Source organism: Pistacia vera, unplaced genomic scaffold (assembly GCF_008641045.1).
Source record: "Pistacia vera cultivar Batoury unplaced genomic scaffold, PisVer_v2 Contig200, whole genome shotgun sequence".
NCBI classification, from domain to species: domain Eukaryota; kingdom Viridiplantae; phylum Streptophyta; class Magnoliopsida; order Sapindales; family Anacardiaceae; genus Pistacia; species Pistacia vera.
Window position 1 is genome coordinate 606,953 of NW_022196003.1, and position 17,509 is coordinate 624,461.

At 33.6% G+C, this 17,509-nt stretch overlaps 1 protein-coding gene across 1 annotated transcript; it reads left to right on the top strand.

Moving 5' to 3' along the window:
- The first annotated feature begins 262 nt into the window (after positions 1–262).
- LOC116128594 (probable LRR receptor-like serine/threonine-protein kinase At1g56130) lies at positions 263–11,277 on the top strand. The gene is made up of 24 exons (XM_031414342.1): positions 263–454; positions 1,584–1,764; positions 2,499–2,570; positions 2,674–2,745; positions 2,921–2,992; positions 3,791–3,862; positions 3,987–4,058; positions 4,162–4,233; positions 4,365–4,436; positions 4,659–4,730; positions 4,828–4,899; positions 4,974–5,045; positions 5,212–5,277; positions 5,745–5,807; positions 6,366–6,410; positions 6,584–6,645; positions 7,436–7,806; positions 7,947–8,142; positions 8,235–8,381; positions 8,736–8,854; positions 9,042–9,252; positions 9,685–9,916; positions 10,243–10,393; positions 10,497–11,277. Exons 1-24 carry the CDS (start codon positions 328–330, stop codon positions 10,890–10,892), a joined length of 3,087 nt encoding a protein of 1,028 aa, XP_031270202.1. The 5' UTR covers positions 263–327; the 3' UTR covers positions 10,893–11,277.
- The last annotated feature ends 6,232 nt before the right edge of the window (positions 11,278–17,509 follow it).

Genomic DNA, 17,509 nt, shown 5'->3' on the forward strand with positions numbered 1-17,509 from the left:
TTACATAAAACAAAAACATGATTCTTCTGCATCAAATCAAACAAAAACATGAATAAATCCATTTTTCATTACATAAAACTTCACCAAATTTCTGATACGAATGGGGGGGTATTTTCGTCTTTATGTGCTTAAATGATCTTCGAAATAAGTCAAACAAGATAGAATTAGTGGAATCGGTCAAATTCTATTAAACCCCTCCAAACAATGACAGGGAGACCCAAAAATCCGAAAATATAACCAGTGCCGTCCCTCTCTTCTCTTCCATATGAATATAACTGAGATCACTGCTACGCTTTCTCTCTCTTTGCCAGCAAAGAGACTGGAAAGATGAATCTCAGAGTGAAGCTGCTTCGTTCTTCTTCAGTTTTTGCCCATTTATGCTGTATTTGCTTCATCATTTTCTTCATCCTACAAAAATCAACAGCTCAAACTGCCACTACTGATCCTGCTGAAGGTCCTCTCTTTCTCTCTCTATTTTTTTTTTCAAAGACTTTATTTTTAATCCATTATTAGTATCTTAAGAAAAACCCACTTGGCAGAAAATAATGTTCATGCTCAAAATTGCTTTTTGATTGCTGAACACGCTTAGTTAGTTGTCCATGATTCATTGGAAGCAGCCCATTCCCTTTGCACAGTTTTTTTTTTTTTTTTTCCTTTTAATTTTTGTTTATGAAAAATTTTGCTTGGTTATCTATTTATTTTCCTTTGTATAAAAGACTAGCTAGTTGATAATAAAATGGAAAGTGAATTTTTTTGTTATTAAAGGGCTAAAATTCAATGCTAATTAGGAAGAAGTTGATATATGAGGTCAATTTAACTGTTGAAAGTTGAAACAAGTTGTGTGTTTCCTCATGAGATATTATCATTTTTCTTTTTAGTAACATTTTTTATGTTTTTCTGAAGGCAATTTTAACACTTCCATGCCATAATTGTGTTTCTTACAAACTATATTGCTAATTGTTAATATGGGATTCAGAGGTAATAGTGTACTTTTCTAGCTCTCTAGATTCCTCAAATTAACATTTTGGGGGTTCTTCATTTCAAAATTAATACTATAGTACCTGCTGGTAATGTTATCAAGCCAGCTCTGTCAGTAGAGAAATAAAAAGGTAAAAATTAAACTGGAGGCTCTTTGGGATTTCAGTTCAAGGTTAAAACACTGTAGATTCCTATATTTTAATCCAACTCTTTGTGATTTCATCAGTGATTTGTGCTTTTAACATTCCACATAGGTACTAGGTAGGGACAGACAATTTGGGTTAGCTTATAAGCTGCATGTTTCTTTTACTAAGTAAATGCATTTTGGGTGAAAGAAGCTTGGGTATAGTCCATAACGAGTTAGCTTGTTTGGTTTTCCCAAGCTGTTACAGTAAGTGGGGAGGTCGCCACACCCCACCTCACTATTGAAGTATAGCTTTGGCCCTTGAGAGACAATTTAAAATTCAGCCACAGATTGTATGCTCAAAGAGTCATTCTAATAGATGTGTGGTTATTTTATGAAATTGTGTTATTGTGCCAGCTTGCATGCATTTCTATCAGCTGGTTCTGATAATATTTATTGGTTGTTTTGGTGTGGTGAGCAGTGAAGGCATTGAATGCAGTATTTCAAGAATGGGGTGTGCAAGCACCGGCAGGATTATGGAACATAAGTGGAGAGCCATGTACTGGATCTGCCATCAATGGAACTAAATTGGAGGACCACCCTGTTGCCATCACATGTAACTGTAGCTTTAACAATAATTCAACCTGCCATGTCACTCAATTGTATGCTTTCTTTCTCTTTGCAAAATCTAGGAAATTTTCGTATGGAGTTGTTTCAATTTTGTTAGAATACAGACAGGTTATACTGATTCTGGAAAGAATCTTCTTTCGAAATTTAAATTATTGTAAATTTCTCCTTTGAAATTGTGGTCAACCTTCCCAATTTTTTTTCCTTATTTTACACTGAAAGAAAGCTGGTATTTTTTATCTAAGCCAAAAGAGTGCAATTCTTATCACGTCAAATTTTAGGAAAGAATGAAATTTGCTACTGCAACCATGTGTCAGCTTATTATGATAAAGATTATATGTTATGATATATGGTCTGCATTAAGAGGAAATTCATACTAAGAGATGATGCCAATTAAACCCTTCTAATAGAATTGGATTTTGTGTCATTAGTCAAATATAGTACTCCTGTCTGACTCAGGCTTTGAGAAGTTTGAATTGAGACTTATTTATTAGTATTATTAGTCAACCGAATTGCTACTTAAATAACTTCATGACTTGCAATGCTGGCTGGCGAACAGGATTACAGATGATTGGTTTTGGTGCCCTGGATCTATTAGATATTACAGGAGAAACTTTGAAGATTTATGAAAATGAAATAACGAAATAAAAACAAGAAGATATTATTATTTTGTTGGTTAAACACCAAATTTTAATTAATGGCCTCATAGAAGAAAACGGGAAACATTACTTTTAGTCAAAGCAGTCTAATGTGTTATTTTATTTTTCAGGAGAGTATATGCACAGGACAGCACAGGAACTATTCTAGAAGACTTAGAAACTTTGCAATATCTGACATATATGTATGAATTTCCTTTTCATTTCCCCACATTTGATTCATATAAATCAACTTTGACCTTCATCATTCTCAAATTAATGGACAAACATTATATTTTGACTTTGTAGTGGAATTGATCGAAATTACATGTCTGGTACATTGCCTGCTTTTATTGGAAATTTGACTCGGTTGACATATTTGTAAGTATTTAAGGATACCCTTTTTAATTGGAAGTGTTTACTTGTACTTGGTTTTCTTTTTGGCATAGTTTTGATTATATTTCATTTGGGTAAATGACTTTGGATTTAGCTGCTAATTCTTGCTTGTTGGTTCTTTGCCTCTTTTTGTATTATAATTTTGCCTTTCTGTGTCCAGGTCAATGGGCCACAATGAACTTACTGGGCCAATCCCAAAGGAGATTGGAAACCTGAAGGAGTTATATTTTCTGTAAGATTGGAAAACTTTCTCATTTTTCTTCTTCTTCATTGACAGCAAGATTTGGTTAATTGCCTCTATCATTACTTTTATGAAAATAAAGCACCAATAATAGTTATACTGTAGACAGACTTTCTATTGTCTATATTAAGGCCATTTCCTTTAGTGGCTAATGCAGAATCATAAAAAGAAGGTTTATTGTTAATTTTGAAAATATTTTATTTTAGGAATTTAGAGATATTACTGATTTTCATATTTTGATAGAGCTTGAATGAATTAATAAAGATAGATTTCCTTTTTTATTTTTTTTGGTTTTGTTTAGGCTATTAAAAATAGGATTGTCTTTGAGATGTAGTTAAGAAAATATAATATGATGAATGAATTGTCTCCTCTCTACTTTCATCTTGCTCTTCTAATTTCCTTGTCCCTGTAGCACTCTTCTGTCTGATTTCTATACTATTTTCTCATGAATCTCTTTTCTTCTTTCTAATTTCTATCTTCTTCTCTTCTCTATCTATTTTGCTCTTTAGTTTTCTCTATTTTAGTCTTCTCTCCCTATCCTACACCAGTATGTTAGGAATATGAAAATTTTGATGTGAATCACTATGTAACATAGTATGCTAGGATAACTGAGAATCACTGTTAAAGCTATTCTGTATATAGTACATAACTTGATATTACATTCATCCCAAAATGCCCTCGAAAAATGTCTTGATGGAGAAAGTTATGAACACTCGTCTAGCACAATGTATGTGCTCATATAAAATGATGATCACTAAAGATTTATATCTTCTGATATATGTCATGCAGGGCTTTTGGATCCAACAATTTCACTGGATCACTCCCTCGTGAATTGGGTAACTTGGCCAAACTAGAAAACTTGTATGTTCTAACTTCTTCATTTAAATTTTTTTATTTATTTATTTTTTAAGTGTAGCACTAGTTTTCATGACCACAGATTCAGGTATCATGAAATTGAGGAATTTTCTATTGGTGATTTTAACAGTTTCATGGATAGTTCTGGAATTGGTGGGGAAATTCCCTCGACATTTGGTAATCTTCGAAGTTTGAAAAAAATGTAAGGAAAACCCTTTCTCTATATTAATGACATTCTGTTTTTGCTGTGCTTGAAGATTACAGTGCCTGAACTATGCTTACAATGAGTGATTTGTTAATTTCAGGTGGGCATATGATTGTCCGTTGACAGGCAAAATCCCTGATTTCATTGGGAACTGGACTAAGATTGAATCTCTGTAATACATCAATTCTTTTTTTTCATGATATTCAAATGTGTCCTGTGAAGTATACAAAAATTTTCTTCAGCTGTGTCTATATTTAAGAACTTTGATTATTTTGTTGACGACTCTGTCAAATGTTTCTGTAGGAGATTTGGAGGTAACAATCTTGAAGGTCCTATTCCATCCAGTTTTTCTAATTTGATCTTATTAAACACCTTGTGAGTGTATCTTGAATAATACTACACATACCAACTCTCCCTATAATGTATCTCATGTTAACACGTGTGGCATGATGTGATTGAACAAATACAAATTAATAATTAAGTAGTTTTGAGAACTTGATGTAACAATCATGTAGTCCCTCTCTCTCTCTTTCTCTCTCTCTCTCTCTCCCTATGGGAAGATGTCTCATATCTGTGATGTTCGAATTAATTGTGTAGGCAAATTACTGATATATACAACGGGAGCTCATCTCTTGGTTTTATTAGAAGTATGAAGAACTTAACTAACTTGTAAGTTACAGATACTCCATTCAGTTATATACATATCTAACTACCTATTCTTCTCAGCTGATTTTGAGAGTGATGAGTCAATTTTTTTTTCCCATAGATCTCTAAGAAATGCTTTGATCAGCGGCAACGTTCCGTCCAACATTGGAGAGCTCCAAATGTTAAAGACTCTGTAAGTTACAACTAGACCTCAACTTGTACTGCCATGAGTATTTTTTTAAATCATTCTTTTTCTCTTTGTTGCAGGGATTTGAGTTTCAACAACTTAACTGGTCAAGTCACTAGTGCGTTGTTCAGTATCGATACTCTTACTCACTTGTAAATTTATTTATGCTTTCCTCTATCAGTTTCAAGATTTGAGTACTTTAATTTAGTCCCTTCTTTTTTTTTTTTTTTTTTTTTTTTTTAAGATTTGGTCTGAGCCTTATTCTTTCATTTAATATACATTTTTTTGTTGCTCTCTTCTACATATTCCAATGGCTAGGTATCTTGGAAACAATAGTCTGTCAGGATCCCTTCCTCAGCAAAAAAGTGTAAATCTTCAGACCATGTAAGCCTTCATTTCATAGTATTTTGTCACAGTGAACATGGATTGTTACATTCAGTTATGTTGAAATTATGATCAAATCTATTTCCAACAATATGAAATCATTACACACACACACTCTCTCTCTCTATAGTATATATAGGGGAAGGTTCAGGAGCCCCACTTTTTTGACAGAAAATATTACACAATTTATGAGCCATTGGATCGAAGAATTTTTGGTGGTTGCGATTCAATACAACTTGAATAACCAATGCACTTTGGAAATAACATAAATAAGATGTAATCTCAACCATTCAAATGCTTTAATCTAAAGGCTCTAAAATTGTGTCAAAACTTGTGCAAAGAGAATGGGGCTCCTGATCCTAATCCACCCACACACACTGACACACACAGACACACATATATGTATATGTATGTATGTGGTGCATATGTTTCCTACTCATTGGTGTTTATCATACTATTTCCTGCAGAGATTTATCTTACAATCATCTATCAGGAACTCTTCCCACCTGGGTGACATCTGTTGCACTGCTGTATGTCTCTCAAACCATGATAATTCCTCTTTCCATCTTCATTTCTTGGTTTGGAGCTTAGGCATTGTGAAGCTCACATGATTTTTCTTACCTTGTTTCTTTAATTTATAATAATTTACATGATTGCGTGAAAGAATAAATACTAAAATTTATGACAATTATGACAATTATGCCAATTAAAAAGAAAAGCAGGTGACTATATATGGGAATCTATTGAGCACCCATCTTCATGACGAACACTTATCACTGCTGGTTACCCGGTGAGCTCGTCCTTTTTGGCACACAAAAGAAATAATATTCTTGGACAATCATTAGAAATGCTTAACGGTGCCTGTCTAATAACCTTGATGTGCTTTAATTCCCAACCCCAAAGAAAGATCATTTGGAAAACCATTTGGGATACAATGAAGGCACAGCTCATAACTGACGTCTTTGTAATGTAGTAAACTATTTCTCAAATTATGATTCACCATATATTAAATATGTTAAATATCCTTGCATCTCTAACTAGTATGCTTCAAACTTTGATATAAATGATCATTGCTTTGAATTGTATAGGAATCTAGTGGGCAACAACTTCACATTTGACAGCTCAAACATCAGGTGTGTTACAATTCCCTTTTTAATTTAAAAAAAAGAAATCAGATTTTGCTTTTAGAAACAAGGGTCTTGCTTAAAGAAGACAAAAGACAAGTAATAGAAAAAGTTCAGAATGGAGTGTGCTTCTTTCTAAGTTTTCAAATAAGATAACCAGTAATGTTCTCTGTGCTTGCCAGTGTCATCCCTGGATTGAACTGTCTCCAGAGAAATTTCCCCTGCAATAAGAATGATCCTCGCTGTAAGCCGCTTTCTTTCTGCTTTTTAATTCCTTTTGTATAATTTACTGCGATGCCATTTTACTTTATTCTTCCTGTATTATTTTCCTTAGTATAGATGCTACTGTATTTTTATAAATCTGATAGTGCTTGTTCCCACCTAAAAGAACACTTCTCTGATTATAACTTTGTATTGCACTTTGATGTTGTACACATGTAAGGAACGTGCTTCTGAATATCAGAGCATGAACCTTCAGTAAGAAGAAGTGAAGCTAGTATATGTTAGTGGGCTTAATACAATTTTGAAATTCTCTCTCACCTTCTCTATTGTTAAGAAATCTATATAGATTTAACCATCGATATGGTTGATGATGAGTAATAGAGGTTCGAAGAAATTTCATAAGAGAATGTTTGGCAAAGGTCTTGTTCAGTAAATGTGCTAATTGAGAAAAGGTTCAATAAATTGCCAGCCATCTGAATGTTTAGAAATACCATCTGAACGTTTAGAAATACTAAATTAGTATAAACAATATAACTTATATAATGTTAGTTTAGTTATTGACCTTCATGAGAAAATAAAAAAAAATTATAGTTAGAAACCATGCATTGGCCATAAACTTTCAAAATAATAGCTCTCCATCAAGCTCCATGTCTGATAAATGTGTTTACATCTGTTTTAGTTTGATTTAGTGATGATCTTTGTATTAAGTTACTGGAAGTTATTAAAATAAAAGTATTTCTCAAATTTTGTCTGAATCTTTGCTGTATTCAGATTAATATTATCATTAGAGCTTTTATTTTTTGCATTTGCAGATTCAAGGTTAGCAATCAAGTGTGGTGGTAAACAGTTGAGAGTCGGTAATATAGTGTATGAAGCCGACGATGGTGGAGCTTCTTTTAATGTGTTAAATTCTGAAAAATGGGCAGTTAGTAATGTGGGCTTGTTTTCTGAGGGACAATTTAACACACTTCCTCAAAATACTGGCTCAGAAGTGATTAACACTACAACACCAGATCTTTATCAGACAGCAAGACAATCCCCTGGGTCACTCAGATATTATGGACTTGGTCTTGAGAATGGGGTTTACAATGTAAGCTTGTTCTTTGCTGAAATAATTTATGAAGATCGAACCTCAAGAAAATGGGGGAGTCTTGGAAGGCGTGTTTTTGATGTATATATTCAGGTAAACATTCGTTCATCAAATTGTAATTTAGAGATCCTGTGAAACATACCCTTGTCCTTTACTGATTCTACTATTACAATGCCAACTATTTATTTTTACACTGAAAAATATAATACTGTCTCTCATCAAATATCATGTAGGGAACTCGCCAATTGAAGGATTTTGACATAACAAAGGAGGCAGGTGGGGTTAGAAGAGCAATTCGCAGAAGCTTTGATGCTAATGTGACTGATAACCATCTTGAGATTCACCTATTTTGGACTGGTAAAGGGACCTGCTGTGTACCTGCCGCAGGTAGTTATGGACCATTAATTTCAGCTGTTAGTGTCACTCCAGGTAAACTATGTGATCTCTCTGAATCTTTTTTTTAGATGAATTACTATAAATGTGCTAATCTGCTGATATATTTCTCACTGAATTTTACTCAGAATTCCAACCAACTGTTGGTCTTGAACAAAAGAAGAACCAGACTGGGCTGATTGTTGGTATTACAGTCCCTCTTGTGATTCTGGGCGTCATACTAACATTTTTAGTTTTTTACTTGAGGATGAGAAAAGACAAAGATGATACGGAAGGTAAGAGAATCCAATAGAATTTAACAGTAATGTTAGTCATAAAATCTCTGAAACCAAGTTTCTTCATGAAAATCAATTAATTTGCATTATTCACTTCTGCTCAAAGTTAAAGGTTCTCTGGGCATCTGAGAAAAGTAGATACCAGAATATGGTTGTAACAGAAGTGTTGAATTGTGTTCTAGCACTCCTGAAACATAAATACTAGATCTATAATATCTCATTGTTACAACAATGATAAAATATGGGCTAGCAGTAGTGTATTCCATAAGACAGGGAAAGCTGCTACTGTAATTCTTCTCTTCCACTGCAAGTCCTTCAAGGTTATGTAATCATTTGTCTTGCTTCAATATGCAGTACTACTTGGAATAGGACCTAAACCGAAGACTTTTACTTACGCCGAGTTGAAATCTGCAACAAAAGATTTCGATGTTTCAAATAAGCTAGGAGAGGGAGGATTTGGACCTGTTTATAAGGTAACCTCTATGTCCTACATTTAGAAGTTACAACTTATAGATAGTTTACTGGAATCTTGGGTTGCAATGGATTATATCTAATGCATGGTCATAGATAGCAATATAACAGGAAAACTAGGTTGGTTTTAGTTTTTGCATTTTCACCAAGGAGTAGATATGATTTATGTTGTTAAATCTGGCACTACAGGGTACACTTTCTGATGGAAGGGTGATAGCTGTGAAGCAACTTTCAAAAGGATCCCACCAGGGGAAAAATCAGTTTATTAACGAGATTGCTGCCATAACTGCAGTGCAACATCGCAATCTTGTGAAATTGTATGGATGCTGCATTGAAGGAACAAGGCGCCTTCTTGTTTATGAATATCATGAAAACAAAAGCCTTGATCAAGCATTATTTGGTATGAGGAAACTGCCATTTCATAATCAAACTTAGTTTTACAATTTTCTATCTTGGTTTTCTTGCAAGCAACTGAAACATTATACATGTGATCTTTCTTGTATGATCTATGGTCACTTATTAGCTATAAATTTGGCAGTACAGAGTACAATTTTGATGACTTTCATGTATTTTAACCAGTCCAAAGTTTAAAGAATAAAATATTTTCTGCTTTGTAAAATGCCTTTAGTGACAACATCACAACTCTAAAGAAGATACAAAACTACAAAAATAGCTAGCTGAATTTCTTAGGGCAAGCAACAGGTTTTTCTAGAGCAGATTGTCAATGGTTTAATGAGCTCCAAATCATTCCTCGAGATTATTTTTCCTGAATCCTCAATTTTCCATTTCTGTAACTGTTAAAGTTCTTAATGATTGTGCCCCATTTCTGCAGGAAAAAGGGTGTTACATCTTGATTGGCCCACCCGATTTAAGATATGCTTGGGAACCGCAAGAGGTCTAGCATATCTTCACGAGGAGTCAAGGCCGAAGATTGTACATCGAGATGTCAAAGCAAGTAATATCTTACTTGATACAGAACTCTCTCCCAAGATTTCAGATTTTGGATTGGCCAAGCTGGTTGATGATAAGAAAACTCACATCAGCACAGGAGTTGCAGGGACCATGTAAACTCCTTCAATCATTTCTTGATTACCTTTCTTCCATTGTAGCTTGTTTTGGAATGTGCTGCATAGTGTAATTTGTACATGTCATCATGGAAGTAACCATCATTTTTTATAGTCACCTAGTCATAGATGTTAGAATAATTTCTTTGGAGTAGATATGTCATTCAATGGCTTCGTATTTATATAAGTTCCTAAATTCAGAATGTTTTCACATTGTCAATGCATGGGCACGTTGTGTAGGCCTGCTCTTAGTTTCAGTTTGACACAATCACATATTTAGACAGACTTTTGGATTCTAACCTTTCGAAACACTTATTATCTTGCAGTGGCTATTTGGCACCGGAGTATGCAATGCGTGGACACCTGACAGAAAAGGCCGATGTATTCAGTTTTGGTGTTGTTGCTTTGGAGATTATTAGTGGGAGAGCAAACTCTGATACTAGCTTGGATAGGGAAAAAGTTTATCTTCTTGAATGGGTAGAGACAATTACATTAATTTTGATTTGTTTGTTTGCTTTCTTCCATGTACCCTAGTTTAATATACTCTTAATTTTTTTAATTGTCCGTATTATATTTCTAGGCCTGGAGTCTGCATGAAAGCAACCAAAGTTTGGGGCTGGTTGATCCCACACTGACAGAGTTTGATGAAAATGAAGCTCTTCGAGTAATTGCAGTGGCTCTCTTGTGCACTCAAGCATCACCAATGTTACGGCCACCCATGTCACGCGTTGTGAACATGCTTACTGGAGACATAGAAGTGGGAGCTGTTACATCAAAGCCAAGTTATTTGTCTGATTGGGATTTTAATGATGTAACGAATACCTTTACAAAAGACGATATTGGCACATCTTCATCTTCAGCAAGTTACAGCAAGAATAAAAGTGACAATCCAACTGATCTCAGCCCAGGAGTCAAGCCATTACATTCTCCACTAAATATCAGCCAATTCAGAGATGCAATATCTGAGGGAAGGTAGGAAATATCTTCACTCACTGAAACTGGGAGAATTATACAGCTCATTCTGCCTTGTATTTCATATGTGCGTAACTTTTTCTATTCTGCCACTGAAGATGCAACAACAACTTCATTTATTGATTTTGGCAGCATTTTGAAACTCAAACTGAAGTAGAACTTTTAGTGTTGGAGATGTTTTCATTGTATACAAGTAATATTAGACAATTGAATTTTTCATCCTGAGTGTATAGAGAGGAATTTCAATGTGTTTATTCCTGAAACATCTCTTCTGTAAGTATTTCATTTGGAACCTCTGGATAAGGAAAGTTAGTCTATAATTTTGCGTATTTGTTATTAGATTTCAATACTTGAAACATCATATTCGTGACGTTTTCAACCTTCAATGTTACAAACATGATATTCTATGTTAAATGTTACTTTATAAAGGTGTTTGGATTATATAATACTTTCTTATAGGGAGATATTATATTAATAGAAATATAGATTACCTTAAAGATTATTGGAAATATTTAGAAAATGTGTTTGATTAATTCGAATAAATTGGTGAATAATATGTTTGGTTGGAAGGATAAATGGATGGGTATGTTATATAGATTACTAAATTGTCATATTTTTCAAATATTAATATAATATTATTTATTATTATTATTTTTTGAATCATTTTTTTAAATCCCTATATTTGAAATTTTGTTAAAACACCATAGCTATATAAAACTTTAATTTGTAGCAAACTTTAATTCGTATATAAGTTCTTTAATCTCTATATAATTCAAGCATATAATTGTTGACCTAAGTTATTCAGTGGCTTGTTTCAAAAGTCGTTAAAGCAATCAACATCTTTAGTGTGTGTTTGTTTTATTATTTTGGATATGATTATTGAAAAAGTTGAGTTGGGTGGTTATTACGAGGTAGAATTTAAAAATTAACAAAAACACTTCTCTAAGTTTGTTAATTTAGCTAAACACTTCTATAAAAAAAAAAAAAAAAAAAAAACACTCTCACCCACCCTATTAAAAGCCAACAGTTGATCACCATTGCCGGAGGGTGGTTGAAAGTCGCTGTAATGACATACAATTAATTGGATCTGACTAGTCGTGCGTCGATATGACCTTTTCCTATCAGATTCACCATGGATCTAGCCGAAAAGGCTAGATCTACGACGAGACCTAACATTTTCCAACTAGATCCATAGTAGATCTGGCCAGAAAGGCTAGATCGGTGCACTACAGGCTAAATCCAGCTGGTAGTGCACCATTATGCCAGATTCCGGTAGTGGTGCCTAGAGTCTAGAAAATGTGGGTGAGTGGGGGTGTTTTTGTTAATTTCTAAAATTTTTTGTTGAAAGTGTTTAGTTATATTAACAAATTTAAGAGGTTTAAAAATAGTTCAATAGAATAGAATAAGATTTTCAAAATAGGAAACAAATCCTACCCAAAATAGAGAAACAAGCACCCCTACATCTCTTGGATTTGCTTCGTGATGGGCGGATTTTGTAATAGAAGAGATATTTTTCAATAAGCATGTACTTGTTTGGAAGGATTATCATAAATGATTAAAATATGTCGTTCACTGTACATAAAATATTCAGCTAAAGTTGCTTCTGTATGAGGAGCGAGGTATTGTGATGTAGTGGGGGAATCCGCCATTATCGGCTATCACAATAGTGTATTCCAACACCCCTTTCTTGGAAAATAGTCACTACCTCAGCCATAAAAGATGTCTTTTGACCCATACTACATAATAACAATTTACATTTTCTGTGTTTGTTAATGGAAAATTGTATTTATAACTATTATCATTTTTCCGATTTGTCTATCCCCAAATTATTTCTCATTGACTGTATCATTTAGGGATCATAGAATCATTAGTACTAAATTTTGTTTAAAGAGGCTCATATACAGAACGTCTCAAAATATTACCTAGAGCTACCTTAATAGGAAATAGACACTTATATATCTAGGAATGAGGATCGGCGCTAGTCCATAACCCGAGAACTATACCTAGTGGGATGTTATGCCAATGCCATTGTTGTAGATGCAAAAAATCCATGGTTACGAAAATAGGGTATGATCCCGTGAGGTTGAGGTCACTGACAATCTGCTGAACCTATACATATGAAGAGATAAGCGTGAACCTTACGGGAAACACTGGGTGATGTTTACTGTAGAAATTTTGACGCTCAAGTCAGTAAGGCTGAAAAAGACTATTAAGAATTAAGGGAAATAAAAATTACTTGGAGTCTTGTCGGAGGCCAGATCTACGGCAAAGGTGTTGGGTTCTCGAGAGCAAGAACTTAGGAACAAGTAGGTGGTTTTGAGTAGTGGAGATTGAATAAATTATGAGAGGACATACCTTTATTTATATAGTGAACCCAAGAGGTTGAAATCCTAGTAGGACACTAAGTCCTACTATGGGAGATAATAATAGGATTCCTTGCCTTTATTAGATTAAGTTTACTAGTTTGAGTAAGATTCAAAATCTTAACAAAAGAGGAAATAGAATAGGATTTTGATTTCCTATTTATGGACTATTGTAGGCTAATGGGTCGGAACCCAGTTCAGTTTAATTTATAGGATAACCCAACTCATAACGTGGGTAGTTCACAAGGTGACTTTAAACGTATGTCTAATTAGAATTGGGTTAAGGCGTTGAACCGTGACATGTTTATTTCATTATTGGGTGTCTCGTCAAGATGATTTTTTGCCCATACAATTATCGATAACATTGTTCTCTTCCTTCATTTAATAGTTAGTCATTAATTTTTCTAAGAGTTGATGTGTGTTATTGATTTGAACGTTGAAGACCCTCGTCGACTCTATTTGACCTCTTTGGTTTTGCGAGATTATAATTTATAGGAGTATCTCAAAGGAGGGAGAGAAGAGTTAGTCAAGGATAACTTGATCAACGCCAAGTGGAAAACCTTCCATCTCTATTCAAGCTTATTGTTGACTTCAGAGTCACAATATGGCATCAACATTTGATTATAATTAATTCAATATTGACGACGAGTATAATATCAACATGTATGATGGTAATAAATATAGTGTCATGAAATGGATAACATAAAATTTTACCAAAAGATCTAGCATTGTGTTGTCAACTTGACATTATGAATGCAATGAAGAATTATATTATTCTAATTATTATTATAAAGTTAGAGATGGAATTGACTAAACTGGCGAATAAACTCTATCTATACATTCTTTTGCATTAAAATTTAATTTAATCCAGTTCAGTCTCCCTCAGAGAATGAAGATGAACGCCTTAGTGATGAAGGTGCTTTCTTCTTCTTCTTCTCACTTCTGCTACTTTTGCTTTATCATTTTATTTTCTTTCAGAAATTAAGTGCTCAAAATGCTACTACTGCACAAATATGGTAGATACCTCTTTTATAACTCGAACACAAAACTCTTTGAGTATAACTAACCCCAATGACTTAAGGGTTTCTCATCCGAATACAAATGTTTTTCTCGTATAGTTAAGAGAAAATACTTCTCTAGCTCAATACATTCCTAGTATTAATTTTAAGGTAATTGTTTATTAAGTGGTATAACATATAATTCTAATAACAAAGTCATAAAGATTAATTTTAGTTTCATTGAAATGTTACAATTTTCTTTTCTATATTTGGTTCAAATTTGTTTTCAATCACCATCATCCATCAAACAAATTAACTTGAGAAATAGTGAGGTCTACACTCAAATTAAGGTCATAAATCACATTAAAAAAATATTAACTTTAGCACATCATTTTAATATTATTGGTCAAAAAAATTAAATTTTATATTTTAAACCATTGATTTAGTCATCTTAAAAAGAGTTGTGTGTGATTTTTCCATTAAGCTCGGAGAAGTCAGAATCCCATGAGAATATAGTTTGACCTAGAATCAGTTCGATTCAACACTTGTCCGACCCAACATAAACTCGTCGAGATATAGCTCGACTCAACATAAGCTAGTCGCAACCAACTCTGTCAATTGTTCGACAAATCACAAATAAGCTCAAATCTCGGATATTTGAGAAGAGATCAGATCAACAACAATGATGATGCGATCTTAGCGCATAATCATGAGAATACCGAAATTACAATTCCAATCCCAATAATTTCTCTCTTTTCTTCTTCACAAACTTGTATATAAACCCCCTCAACGATGAGAGAGGGGTTAGCAAATTTTTCTAGGCATTACATATTTCTTGTAAGCTCTCTAAAGCAATAAGAAAACAGTCGATGTAAGCTTAAGTTCTAACTTACCGAATTATTTTAAAAATTGATTGTGTTCTTTACATTTATGCACTTTTTATATACAATTATTGGTTAGTTTTAATCACGTACACATTGGTTCTGATTTTACCAAGGTCAATCGGATCACTCGGGTTGGTGCGATTCTCGTATCAATAAAACGGCTTAATTAGTCATACTTTTTGAATTAATTGGAACATAGAAATGAAGATCCCATTAGGTCATATTTAGAAAATTTTAGAATATGTTTTCATATTAGTCTCATTCAACAATTATGATGAAGGCTAATACTGATATTTTTGGATAGTTTCAAATATTGATTATTATATCAAAATATTATGATTTATTTATTTTTAATTTAATTTTGGGTTTTATAAAATTTCCCATGAGCTTTCCGTGAATAAAACTCCCCCAAGATATCTGAAAAACCGATTTATCTCTTGTCGTCAATATTTTGTTATGCTTTTGATCATCTATCTCTCAGGTATTATATCATTGATTTGTTAAATTGAATATCAAAACCTTGACGAAACACTGACAACAAAGAATAAATTGTTACTTTAGATAATTGAAGAAGGAAATTGTTATTCAAGGACATCTTAGGAAAGAACTATTTAACCCTTTGATTTTGTAATATTATTTATGAACCTTTCATATGAAAGGTTCATAAATATATATATATATATAAAAGGAAAATTATCCTTACAATTAGTGTTTCCTAAGGATATTCTCATTTTTTTTTTTTTTTTTAAATTCATATTCCAAAAGTTAACTTATATATGCAATAATTTTGTCTTTTAATTTAATGAAAAAAAAAAAAATCTTATATGCAAGAAATTATTTACTAGCAAGAATTTAGGTCCTAATTTTAATTCTATATTTAATAAATTTTGATTATCTTTATATTTGATTTACTCTTTTTTAAGGGTCACTTTTTCTAATAATTACATTGATTTTGGTGGTCTTTTTCACCACACAAATTGTGGACTATCTTGCATTTTCAAAAAGGAAGAATAATTGTCCACTTTGATTTTCTGCTTTGAAATATTATATTGTTGTATTGATAAAAAATATAAAAGAATCAAAGAACTCAACATCAATATGTATTGTTTTCTATTCAATAATTAAATCAAACTGAGAACAAATACAATTGTAATGAGAGATTAGAGATGAAATTACCTCCAGTTGATGTGATATTTTGAACTTCAATGCCCGTTACAAGTTACTATTTCACAAGCATTAGCCATTACGTAAAATTTTTTACAAAAATTTGGGCCCTCAAGGACCGGGCCCAAATTGGGACCAGTCTTTAAAGGCTCGAGCCCAAATCCTCAAGGACCCGGTCCTGGGCCTATGAGATTTCTCAAGCTCGAACTGGTCCTATGGGCCTCAATAATATCATTTAGCCTAGGGGTGTGGAAGTCCGGTTAACCGGACTGGAGTACTAATATTTTGAACCGAACTGATTTTTCGGTTCAGGAGATAATTCAAACCGCAACCGGACCGAATTATCTCTTAAACCGATTATTAACCGAACCGATAATTCGGTTTGGTTACCGGTTTTATAAAACAATCCCCCAATAATGCTATGGACACCGAAAAAACTGCACCGAAATCATGTACCGGCCTACGTGTAACATGCCTCTCATTTTTTTTACAATTTTTTTCTAGTGAACGGCCGTCCATCAAATTTGGACGGCCATTCACTCACATGGACGCTCGTCCATATAATATGGACGGGAGTCCATATACAAGGGACGGGCGTCCCCATTTAAAGGACGCCTGTCCATAAATAAATTATGAACAAAAAAAAAAAAAAAACTTTGGGGACGGTCGTCCATAAATTATGGACGGCCGTCCCTTACGTTTGGACGGGCGTCCATTCCATTCCTAATGGACGCCTGTCCATACTTTGAAAAAAAAATAATATGTTTGGACGGGCGTCCATTAGGTTATTTTGGTTTCTACAAATTAAAGAAAAACTTTGGATGGGACGGGCGTCAGTAAGGAATGGACGCTCGTCCATTACTTACGTTTTTGTGAACTCTTTTCAGTGATAGCAATCTCATGCAGTATCTCCTGCACATCATCAGCCAATTTTTTGACGTCCTCCAGCCAGTATAGTACGTTTGCATCCTGGTTGAAGTTCTGTAGCTTATCCTTATTCTCTTCGTCGCTACTGACTTCCCCGAAAATCTTAAACTCTTGCCTCCCCGAGAAAAACACAGTGAATGAAGACGAAGAAGTAGACGGGCGAAGTTCTGCACCTTCTTCACTTGCCCCCATGGAAACTTTATTGCATCCATTTTGATTTAACATGTTAGAATTTCAAACACATTGACTTAGACTTTTAAAACACTATAGAAACATCATCATCTT